The sequence below is a fragment of the Girardinichthys multiradiatus genome, chromosome 9 (genome assembly GCF_021462225.1).
Source record: "Girardinichthys multiradiatus isolate DD_20200921_A chromosome 9, DD_fGirMul_XY1, whole genome shotgun sequence".
In the NCBI taxonomy this organism is placed as follows: domain Eukaryota; kingdom Metazoa; phylum Chordata; class Actinopteri; order Cyprinodontiformes; family Goodeidae; genus Girardinichthys; species Girardinichthys multiradiatus.
The window spans coordinates 157,782-170,590 of NC_061802.1; the positions used below are offsets into that span (position 1 = coordinate 157,782).

At 46.2% G+C, this 12,809-nt stretch overlaps 1 protein-coding gene across 1 annotated transcript in view; it reads left to right on the plus strand.

Moving 5' to 3' along the window:
- The first annotated feature begins 1,363 nt into the window (after positions 1-1,363).
- Positions 1,364-12,809, plus strand: part of wdr18 (WD repeat domain 18) — a 32,729-nt gene continuing 21,283 nt past the window's right edge. Inside the window, exons 1-3 of the mRNA XM_047374698.1 lie at positions 1,364-1,750; positions 6,671-6,781; positions 6,865-6,998. Coding sequence (XP_047230654.1) covers positions 1,541-1,750; positions 6,671-6,781; positions 6,865-6,998 — 455 coding nt within the window. The 5' untranslated portion in view covers positions 1,364-1,540. The remainder of the gene's footprint in view (positions 1,751-6,670; positions 6,782-6,864; positions 6,999-12,809) is intronic.

The following is a 12,809-nucleotide window of genomic DNA, read 5'->3' on the forward strand; positions in this document are numbered from 1 at the left end:
CCCAAGGCATTCCCAGGCCAGCCGAGAGACATAGTCCCTCCAGCGTGTCCTGGGCCGTCCCCTGGGCCTCCTCCCGGTGGGACGTGCCTGGAACACCTCCCGAGGAAGGCGTCCAGGAGGCATCCGGTATAGATGCCCGAGCCACCTCAACTGGTTCCTCTCGATGTGGAGGAGCAGCAGCTCTACTCCGAGCCCCTCCCGGATGGCCAAGCTCCTCACCCTATCTCTAAGGGAGTGCCCGGCCACCCTACGGAGGAAGCTCATTTCAGCCGCTTGTATCCGGGATCTCGTTCTTTCGGTCATGACCCAAACTTCATGGCCATAGGTGAGGGTAGGAACGTAGACCGATCAGTAAATCGAGAGCACCAATTCGTCTGTCAATCTCCTGCTCCACTCTTCCCTCACTCGTGAGCAAGACCCCAAACCACCAACACGCTCGGCTGCGAACCGCCCCAGTGCATGCTTCAGGTCTTGGCTAGAGGGGGCCAGCAGGACCACGTCAGCAGCAAAAAGAAGAGACGAAATTCACTGAACCCTCTCCGGTCCTTGGCTGCGCCTAGAAATCCTGTCCATAAAAGTTATGAACAGGACCGGTAATGAAGGGCAGCCCTGCCGGAGTCCAACATGCACCAGGAACAGGTCCGACTTGTACAGAGACCGGATGGCCCCTAATAAAGGTAATAAAGGGCCCCCGATTCCATTCTCCTGGACTCTCTTCTCCAATACCCTGGCGTAGGCCTTACCAGGGAGGCTGAGGAGTGTGATCCCCCTGTAGTTGGAACACACCCTCCGGTCGCCCATTTTTTACTTATCATGTATTTTGGGTTTATTAGTTATGGTTTTAGGTTACTATAATGTTCGTGTTTTATTATTTTTATAAAAATACATGGGTCTTCAGGGTTTTGTCATTAAAATGATTACCATTCCACCTCATCTCCTATATCAACTTCTTACTATCTTACTATCAATATTATTACCCCTCGATTTTGCTTGTGTTTGAGCTTATTAAATACATATGTGCCTATAAATGATTTTATGCATGCCCTTGTTTTTAAGCTCTGTAAAGCACTTTGTGTTACGTTTGTTTGTAAATAAAAAAGTTTTATTTATTGATTGCAGGAGAAATCAATAAATAAAACTTTACCTATAGAGACATCAACCAGAGCAAAACCAGGCAGGTCAGTTGAATAGCAGGGATTGGTTCTGGAACAGTGAAACAAAAGCTAGAGAAAGAGAAGTCCAACTATCCAACCTGCTGTACTGGGACAGAGTCAAATCAGACCTGGAATCTGAGGTGGATGCTCTCGATTAAATAATTCAGACATGGTGGAGTTAAAGTTAAACCGGAAGATGTTTATTAATATATTTCAAGACAAAACATTATACTTTTATTGTTTAAGAATGTGTGGTATTCATTTCTCAATGTGATAAAACTAGTTTGTTGTTTCCTACATCTCCCAGAGTGCATCGGGCCAGTGGCTAATAAAGCCCAGCTGCAGTGGGTGGAGCTTCTGCTTCCTCTTCCGTCGTTAAAGCCAACATGGCGGCTCCTCTGGAGGTGGTGATCAGCAGTGATTCTGGCTCTCAGCTCTGGAACTGCACCGTTTTCGACCTGCACAGCGGCTCCAGCCTGCTGTCCTACCGGGGAGGGAACTCTGCGGCCCGGAGCCTCGCCGTCCTGCGAGGGGAGTTCCTGCTGAGCGCCCAGCTGGGGAAGAACTTCATCAACGTGTGGGAGATCCAAAGGAAGGTAAGGAGCCGAACATAGCCGAAACCTCCTACTGAGCGGTACAGAACCAGCACGCCGAACACCGGCCCTCATGTGGTCAAAACTCAGAACCCCGACATACTGAGAATTCCGATCTCCTTCCCAGATTTAAACGTCCCGCTTGTTTACGGTGAGGAGTTTCAGGCTGGAAGCAGAACTCCTCTGGTCACACAGAAGCTGTTTGGTCGCAGTCTGGAGACCTCGAGTCTCCTGGCGCCTCCTGGCGCTCGGTTGGTGAATTGAAGCCACGCCCCCCACGCTCTTACCTTTCAAAATAAAAACCCACGTCACAGCTTGTTTTTGGTCAAATGTCCGGTTTTAATTGTTTCTCCATCATTTAGCTAGTTACTATAAAAAACCACAATTAGGGCGCTATTTCGAGAGATTTCTTGACGGTTGAGTTAAATATTTACAATATTTTAAATGAGATTGCTTGTTGAATAAAGTCTTGTTAATAAAATCATGTTTGTAGTGTTCTATACATATGGGGGACTTTTTTTTTCATTTAAACTTAACCTTCAGTATCTCGATACAGAACTTCCTCTTTGAAATTAGAATGTGGTCACCCTACTTATCTTTCCTTATTCTCACACACACAGTAGGAGGACTGTAGGACCTTCATAAGCTTTCATCAGGAGCACTGGAGAATAAGCACAATTCAATTCAGTTTTATTTAAATAGCACCAATTCACAACACATGTCGTCTCAAGGTTCTTCACAACAGTCAGGTTCATACATTCCAATTAATCGTAACCATTGAACAGTTCAGTCAGATTCAGTTATTTATTCAAATTGGATAAAAGTTTTTCTATCTAAGGAAACCCAGCAGATTGCATCCAGTCAGTGATTTGCAGCATTCACTCCTCCTGGATGATTTGCAGCAATCCCTCATACTGAGCATGCATGTAGCGACAGTGGAGAGGAAAAACTCCCTTTTAACAGGAAGAAAACCATTAATCAAACCAAAGTACACATTAGCTTTCAAGTGTAATGTTAAAAGCTATCCAGTCTATTGACAAATGGCAAATTTAAATGTTTCCAGATGGATAGTAAAAAAGTGCACTCTAAGGCAATTTACCATCGTTATCTTTTTCTTTGTTTTTTATTAGCAGTTGTCCACTCGGAAACCTAAGTGGTAGTTTTCATATGCTACCGTTATACTGACTGCTATATAAGTACCAAATATATAAGAAATAGTGTGGGGGTGGGACTTAGGTCTTGGCAGAAATTATGTTTCAGATCCAGCAGTGGGTCCAATGTGACTGTTGTTCATACTGGGAACACACACCGAGCATGGACTGCAAGTTTATGAAGCCACACAGAATAAATGGCACTGGACTTGGATAGAGGCAGTTGGTAGTAACTGAAAACCCTTTGGGAGCTGATGCCAAAAGCTTTGGCAACCTAGTGCATGTTTTTGCACTTTGTGTGGAATTAGCGGAAGAAAAGTTTAGTCATGGCACAAATCAGAACATAGTCATAAAGCAGCTGTCAGACTCATTCAACATACCTCACGTTTGCTGCAGACAGCCAACCTCATTGACCGATCGTGTGACTGATTCAGAAATGAGAGTCTGCTTTTTCATGGCTGAGCTAGATCAGTCATTTACCGTCGCTCCTCCCCTCGACAGTTAATGCAAAAAGTTAACTGAAAATAAACTCGCCCTCACGCCCCGGTCTGTTTTCAGGCAGCATGCTAACTATTGCCTCTCTTCCACTGGCCCGTTTTAGGCGGTGTGGCTCCGCTCCACTCGGTGTTGCTCTACTCGGTACGGTACCTGTTGTGTTTCCACTGACGGCTGAAGCCCCGCCCCCAGCCGTCAGTGTATTACTGTACTGTGCTGCCATTAATTTTGCTCAAAATGATTTAAAATAGAAAATAAAAAATAACTAAATACTAATGATGTTTGAATTATTGTTTATGCTAGAATGTCTTATGTGTTTTTTTTTTTGTGTATAAAATGATCCACTGGGATAATTATCTGGACCACGGCCCAGCCAGAACCTATAAAATTAATCTCACCAGAGTTTTAAAGAAGTCTATCTGAAAAACTAGATGAAGCCACGGATAATGGTGTGTGTAGAATTTTAAATGTACTAGTCCGATGTTATGACGAGGATACAAAAAAAATAATTTGAAGCTCACACTGTAACAAAGTCAAATTTCATTAATATAGCACGTTTTCACAGACAGGATGTCACAAAATGCTTCGCAACAGAATAAACAACAGTATACAGTACAGAATATAAACAGTACAATCATAAATGCATATCATAAAGCTCAAGTCTAACTGAAATTTTCTGGAAATAGAAATGTCTTTAGCTGCTTTTTAAAATTATCCACCGAGTCCAAACTTGATATGAAAGTAGCAGTGCATTCCACAGCCTGGCTGCAACAGCTTGGAAAGAGCGGTCCCCTCAAGTTCTGAAACAGGTATGGGACTCACTAAAAGATTTTGATTTGATGACCTCAAACTACGACACGAGTTACATCTTTGAATCAAATCAGAGGTAAATGAAGGACGTTACAACAACCAAATGGCATTTAATGACAACAGTCAAGACCGTTAAGTGTCATTGATGTTCATGATACATATTAATGTCATGTTTCTGACAGGTTCGTGACACCCTTATGTCATCCCCTTCAAATACAGTCATTTTTGTCACTCTTGTCAATAGAAAGTGAATTACTCCTTGTGATTTTTACAGCTTTAGTAGCTGTTGCTGTGAAAGCACACTGCAGAAGGCAAGCAGTGAAGTGACCAGTTAAAAGAAGGGATGAATTGCTGAACTTGTCTACCAGGCCCACGGGCCTTTGAGTTTAGAGGGCCCAGAAGCCTGGTGCTCTGCCTAAAGTATTCCTTATATAGGCTCACATTGGGTTTCATGTCCTGTCTGAATGTTGCCCGTTTACATCCTCAAAATTCAGAATCTATCATTAAGGGGCTATTTTTCAAAATGTTCTCCTGGGGAAGCAGGAGAAAAAAGGAAAAAAAGAAGCAAGTGTATCTAACAGAAAAGAACCTATGTGTGAAATATTTACAGGGTACCCCAAACTTACCTAGTCCTCTAACTCCCCCACAAACCATTTTACAAACACACTTGCTCCTGAGAAGCCACACTGGTCTACCAAACAGTCGCCACAGTCTGCCAGACATGTAACAATATTTTCTCGACGAGAAGACAGGGTGAAGGAGAGCCCACTTGTCCAGACGGGACATTTTTCTCTGGATACACGATGGACTCCTGGCAGAAGTGGAGGATTGTGTGTCTGTCGATAATGTCAGTCGAGGATGTGGAAGATGTGTATATAATTGGATGTTTGATATCAGGATTTCTGCTTTTTGGAGTCAGCGGTTACCTGGCATATCGAGAAATTTGGAAAATGTCAGCATCTGTTCTGGTCATTGTAAGGCTGCCTGGCATGTATAATGGGATCTTCAGAGCGATCAGCTCTCAGACTGAGATGTTACGTGAACTGAATCGCAGACTGGATGTGATCCTTACACAGGATCGCAGGCAGGTTGCGGTTCCTGGACTCAGGGGTGAAATGGGATAAATCTTGGAGAAAGTTGTTCGCTTGGATCTGGCAGAAAGACCAGGAATTTGACTGTTTGGATTCGCCTTTGAGAAGAACCAGCGAGACTCTCAAGGCTGATGGAAAATTAAGAGTCAGCTTAACCCAAATAATTATTGTTTTTCTGAATCTGGCTCCCCTGCACGGCCTTGATGGCTGGTTATCTTCAACTTCTCCTGGAAGTTATGTAACCATGACGCTCTGCTCCCTCTGCTCCCTCCCTTCCCTGAGGACATCTGTGGACCTGCTCAGAACTTTGTGGCCGGTTGATGAACCTTCCAACGTACCATCAAGGAGAATGGCCTCTGTGACAGTACTTCATGGACTTACTTTGCACACACACACTTACACACACACACATGCTCAAGATAAACATATGCACCCCCTCACACCACCTTCACCGTTCCCGGCATGATGTTGTTTTGTCAACTTGTTGCTTCTTTGTTCTGAGGTTTTTTACAATCTCAAACTGTATCCTGCTGAGGATAAAGTGTGAAATATGATTTATTTCCCTCTACTTACCTAATGTGACCTCTTTTCTCATCTAACAAGGGCAGCACCTGTGAGTGGGCAGCAAAGCCTCGGTGACCCGTCCCTCCTTGTCTTGTGTCATGATGTATGTTTGGATGGGTTCTACTGGACTTCTAATTTCCCCTCAGGGATCAATAAAGTATCTTTGAATTTGAATTGAATTATCATATAATATTATATGTTATGTGTTAAAAGTGCATTGCAAACACAGTCACCTCATGCCTCAGGTTAAGGCTCCGAATTTTTTTCCACCATCAGCCCTGTCATATCATCTTAATTAATAGCCATTATTTCTACAAATAACATACCGAGCACTCGGCTGCTCAGCAAGCCTAATCTTACAGTAGTTGCGGGTCGTGCATGTACCACTGCACTGTATTCAGACAACAGTATTGACGTCCTGTTGATCGCTCCTGTTCTGTCTTTGAAAATCTTGCTGTAGTCCTCCTCCTCGCTATCTTCATCGCATAAAGTTATTATCCTAGGATTGTTTAAAGGTGGACTGTCATCCACTCACTACACCCCCTGGTTTGTTGACCTTCTGCAAGGGTTTGGCTCCTTTTCAGATTTTAGAAGTTTTTTTTCAAACCAGAGTAGCAACTGTTTAACTAGTGTCAAAATCAGATTATGGGCTATACTCCAAACATTGAAAAGAGGTGCATAGTGGTGAGATAAGGCCTCTAGATAAATCTGTGCAGACACACTTCCTTACATCATACTTGTATTTATGTGATGTTATGGTTTGAGGCATTTCTGATGGACTCATAAGTCACATGCCCTTACTCTGTGTGCAGGATCAGCTGCAGCAGAAGATTGTCTGTCCAGGTGTGGTCACCTGTCTCACCACCTCACCTGATGGAGCCTTCCTCGCCGCTGGAGTCGCTGAGGCCATTTACCTCTGGGAGGCGAGTCCACTGGTTTCCAAGTCAAAAAAAACGTCTGTTCAAAGCTGAGCATGTTTGTGAACTCTGTGCTGTGATTGGTCCAGGTGTGCACAGGTAAGCTGCTGGCAGTGCTTAGTCGACATTATCAGGACGTCACGTGCCTGAAGTTCACCGATGACAGCACCCATTTTGTTTCTGCGGGCAAAGACAACCTCGCTCTGGTGTGGAGCGTGTGCAGGTAACTCACCTGGTGGTTATACAGAGAGAGAGATTGATTAATTGATGCTTTTAAACTGTTGATGAGTTGTGATAGTCGTCATAGTAACAGCCCTCTATCTGACCCAGACTGCCTGCTGCTGATTTTGTAGCTTTAGATGTTCTGTGAAGAGTTTAGAGGAAGCTGCAGGTCAGATTGCAGTTTGGTTTGGTCAGAGAATTTACCATATTCTGCAGTCTTGAGAAATATAAAAAACCAGCAGAGGGTCATGCAACAAGCAGATACTCAGTTACAGTTTCTCCACCAAAAAGCTTCCAGTTTTTGACTGGGGCTGGTGCTAGACCTTTGATAGGTTAAGGAATACTCAAAGTATTCGGAACATTTCTGTCCCATGCTGAATCGTATCAGTCACCAAATGCGATGAGTACCCTGTGATCTAGTAAGGAAAGGTTTAAACTGTGACCTGCAGTCAGTCGCAGACACAACCAGGTGGAGCTCATCATCTTCCTTAAGTATGTTTGAACCCAACCCTCCCAGAGTTCCTGTTGGTGCATATCAGTCAGTCAGTCATTTTTTACCGCTTGTTCCATAGTAGGTAGCGGGGAAGCTGGTGCCTATCTCCAGCAGTCTATGGGCAGGAGGCAAGATACACCCTGGACGGGTCGCCAATCCATCACAGAGCAACACACAAACAACCATGCACACACTCATTCACAGCTAAGGGAGATTTAGAGTTACCAATTAAAAAATAAATAAAGGGAACACTCAAATAACATCCTATTTCTGAATGAATGAAATATTCTCAATGAATACTTTGTTCTGTATAAAGTTAAATGTTCTGACAACAAAATCACACAAAAATCATCAATGAAAATCAAATTTATTAACCAATGGAGGCCTGGATTTGGAGTCACACACAAAATTAAAGTGTAAGAACACACTACAGTCTGATCCAACTTTGATGTAATGTCCTTAAAACAAGTCAAAATGAGGCTCAGTATTGTGTGTGACCTCCATGTGTCTGTATGACCTCCCTACAACGCCTGGAGATGCTCCTGATGAGATGGAGGATGGTCTCCTGAGGGATCTCCTCCCAGACCTGGACTAAACATCCGCCAACTCCTGGACAGTCTGTGGAGCAACGTGACGTTGGTGGATGGAGCGAGACATGATGTCCCAGATGTGCTCAATCAGGTTCAGGTCTGAGGAACGGGCGGGCCAGTCCATAGCTTCAATGTCTTCATCTTGCAGGAACTGCTGACACACTCCAGCCACATGAGGTCTAGCATTGTCCTGCATTAGGAGGAACCCAGGACCAACCGCACCAGCATATGGTCTCACAAGGGGTCTGAGGATCTCATCTCGGTACATAATGGCAGTCAGGCTACCTCTGGTGAGCACATGGAAAGAAATGCCATCCCACACCATTACTGACCCACTGCCAAACCGGTCATGCTGAAGGATGTTGCAGGCAGCAGATCTCTCTCCACGGTGTCTCCAGACTCTGTCACGTCTGTCACATGTTCTCAGTGTGAACCTGCTTTCATCTGTGAAGACCACAGGGCACCAGTGGCGAATTTGCCAATCCTGGTGTTCTCTGGCAAATGCCAAGCGTCCTGCACGGTGTTGGGCTGTGAGCACAACCCCCATTTGTGGACGTCAGGCCCTCATACCATCCTCATGGAGTCGGTTTCTAACCGTTTGTGCAGACACATGCACATTTGTGGCCTGCTGAAGGTCATCTTGCAGGGCTCTGGCAGTGCTCCTTCTGTTCCTTCTTGTACAAAGGTGGAGGTAGTGGTCCTGCTGCTGGGTTGTTGTCCTTCTACGGCCTCCTCCACGTCTCCTGGTGTACTGGCCTGTCTCCTGGTAGCGTCTCCAGGTTCTGGACACTACGCTGACAGACACAGCAAACCTTCTTGCCACAGCTCGCATTGATGTGCCATCCTGGATGAGCTGCACTACCTGAGCCACTTGTGTGGGTTGTAGAGTCCGTCTCATGCTACCACGAGTGTGAAAGCACCACCAACATTCAAAAGTGACCAAAACATCATCCAGAAATCATCGGTACTGAGAAGTGGTCTGTGGTCCCCATCTGCAGAACCACTCCTTTATTGAGTGTCTTGATAATCACCAAAGATTTCCTCCTGATGTCTTTTCCATTTGAACAACAAGATGTGAAACTGATTGTCAATCAGTGTTGCTTCCTAAGTGGACAGTTTGATTTCACAGAAGTTTGATTTACTTGGAGTTATATTGTGTTGTTTAAGTGTTCCCTTTATTTTGTTGAGCAGTGTAGATATATACACACAGTACAGACCATAAGTTTGGACACACCTTCTCATTCAAAGAGTTTTCTTTATTTTCATGACTATGAATATTGTAGCTTCACACTGAAGGCATCAAAACTATGAATTAACACATGTGGAATTATATACTGAACAAAAAAGTGTGAAACAACTGAAAATATGTCTTATATTCCAGGTTCTTCAAAGTAACCACCTTTTACTTTAATTACTGCTCCACACATTCTTGGTATTCTGTTGATGAGCTTCAAGAGGTCGTCACCTGAAATGGTTTTCACTTCACAGGTGTGCCCTGTCAGGTTTAATAAGTGGGATTTCAATCAGAATCAGAATCAGAATCAGAAAAGCTTTATTGCCAAGTACGTTTTTGGACATACAAGGAATTTGTTTTGGCGTAGTCGGTGCAATACAGTACAAATTAAACAGTACAAACATATCTACAATATAATATAAATATAAGTGCACAGTTTTAAGTGAGTGAGAGTAAATATAGAGCAGTATAAGATGCAAGAGCAATACAACAGTGCAGGTGATCATTGTTCAAGTAAAGCAGGAGTCCAAGCTGAGAGTTAATGTAACTCATAGAGTTACAGGTTACAGGTGTTCTGTCAGCAAAAAAAGGAGGGGTGTGGGGGAAAGGGAGAGTGTCAAGGTGGTTTCCGGGCTTTGTTAACCAGGCTGGTGGCAGATGGGAAAAAACTGTTCTTGTGGCGTGAGGTTTTGGTCCGGATGGACCGCAGCCTCCTGCCAGAGGGGAGAGTCTCAAAGAGTCTGTGACCAGGGTGGGAGGGATCAGCCAGAATCTTCCCTGCCCGCTTCAGGGTCCTGGAGGTGTACAGTTCCTGGAGCGACAGTAGACTGCAGCCAATCACCTTCTCAGCAGACCGAATGACACGCTGCAGCCTGCCCTTATCCTTGGCTGTAGCAGCGGCGTACCAGATGGTGATGGAGGAGGTGAGGATGGACTCAATGATGGCTGTGTAGAAGTGCACCATCATAGTCTTTGGCAGGTTGAATTTCTTCAGCTGCTGCAGGAAGAACATCCTCTGCTGGGCTTTCTTGATGAGGGAGCTGATGTTTGGCTCCCACTTGAGATCCTGGGAGATGATGGTTCCCAGGAAGCGGAAAGATTCCACAGTGTCAATTGTGGAGTCACAGAGGGTGATGGGGGCAGGTGGGGCTGGGTTCTGCCTGAAGTTCACAACCATCTCCACTGTCTTTAGAGCGTTGAGCTCAAGGCTGTTCTGGCTGCACCAGTCCAACAGATGGTCCACCTCCCATCTGTATGCGGACTCGTCACCATCAGAGATGAGTCCGATCAGGGTGGTGTCGTCCGCAAACTTCAGAAGCTTGACAGACTGGTGACTGGAGGTGCAGCTGTTGGTGTACAGGGAGAAGAGCAGAGGAGAGAGAACACAGCCTTGGGGGGAACCGGTGCTGATGGTCAGGGAGTCAGAGACGTGCTTCCCCAGCCTCACGCGCTGCTTCCTGTCAGACAGGAAGTCAGTGATCCACCTGCAGGTGGAGTCGGGCACACTCAGCTGGGAGAGTTTCTCCTGGAGCAGAGCTGGGACGATGGTGTTGAAGGCAGAGCTGAAATCCACAAACAGGATCCTGGCGTAGGTTCCTGTGGAGTCCAGGTGCCGGAGGATGAAGTGAAGGGCTAGGTTGACTGCATCATCTACAGACCTGTTGGCTCTGTAGGCAAACTGCAGGGGGTCAAGGAGGGGGTCGGTGATGTCTTTTAGGTGTGATAGCACAAGGCGCTCAAAGGACTTCATCACCACAGAGGTCAGGGCGACGGGTCTGAAGTCATTAAGCCCTGTGGTCCTTGGCTTCTTGGGAACAGGGACGATGGTGGAGGACTTGAAGCAGGCTGGCACATGACATGTCTCCAGTGAGGTGTTAAAAATGTCTGTGAAGACTGGAGACAGCTGATCAGCGCAGTGCTTCAGGCTGGCTGGTGAGACAGAATCCGGACCAGCAGCTTTCCGGGGGTTCTGTCTCCTGAAGAGTTTGTTGACGTCCCTCTCCTGGATGGAAAGAGCCGTCCTCGGCGTGGGTAGGGGGCTGGTGGGGGTTGGAGGTGCCAAGGCCCCTCTTGAGGTTGGGGAGGTGGGGGTGGTGGATTGTGGCTGCAGCTGTTGGGGGGCGTCGTGGGAGATGGTTGCTGGACTGTCCCTTTGTCTTTCAAAGCGGCAGTAGAACTCGTTCAGGTCGTTGGCGAGGCGTCGGTCGTTGATGGAGTGGGGGGCTTTCGGCTTGTAGTTGGTGATTTGCTTGAGCCCTTTCCAGACAGACGCAGAGTCGTTGGCTGAGAACTGGATTTGGAGCTTCTCAGAGTACAGTCGTTTGGCCTCTTTCACTGCCTTGCCAAACTTGTACTTGGCCTCTCTGTATATGTCTTTGTCCCCACTCCTGAAGGCCTCTTCCTTATCCAGTCTTAACCTTCTGAGTTTAGCTGTGAACCAGGGTTTGTCGTTGTTGTAACTCACCCTGGTGCATGATGGTACACAGCTGTCCTCACAGAAGCTGATGTAGGAAGTCACAGCCTCTGTGTACTCGTCCAGACTGTTGGTAGTAGTCCTGAACACATCCCAGTCTGTACAGCCTAAACACGCCTGGAGATTCTCCACAGCCTCACTGCTCCACTTCCTTGTCGTCCTCACAACAGGTTTGCAGAGCTTTAGTTTCTGCCTGTATGCAGGAATCAGGTGGACCATGATGTGGTCGGATTGGCCCAGTGCAGCACGTGGGACGGCGTGATAAGCGTCTCTGATGGTGGTGTAACAGTGATCCAGAATGTTGTCCTCTCTGGTCGGACATTTTATAAACTGTCTGTATTTGGGGAGTTCGTGGGTCAGATTACCTTTGTTAAAGTCACCAGCGACGATTACTAAGGAGTCCGGGTTGGTCCGCTCCACACTCAGTATCTGGTCGGCGAGCATGCGCTGTGCGACCTGCACGTTAGCTTGCGGCGGGATGTAAACACCGACCAGGATGAACGAAGCGAACTCACGGGGGGAATAGAAAGGCTTACAGTTTATGATGAAGGATTCCAGGTCTGGAGAACAGTGCTGCTGAATCACTGTCACGTCGTTGCACCAACCACTGTTGAGGTAAAAACAGATTCCTCCACCTTTCGCTTTGCCGGAGAGTTCCGTGTCTCTGTCCGCTCTGTAGAGCTGGAATCCTGCCAGCTGCAGCGCAGAGTCCGGTATTAATCCACACAGCCACGTCTCCGTGAAGCACAAAACTGCCGATGAATAAAAGTCCCTGTTTTTCCCCAACAACAGTTGTAGTTCCTCCATTTTGTTGGGAAGTGAGCGCACGTTAGAGAGAAATATTCCAGGTAACGGTGTTCGTAGTCCACGCTGGCGAAGACGTACCAGCACCCCAGCCCGTTTCCCTCTCTTCCGGCGTTTCACCGCGTGAACAAAGGTGAACGCACCTTTGACCAGAATGTCCAAATATTCCAGAGCAGTAGGTAGAAATGTTGGAAATAACTCCTCTGGTGTAGTAGCCC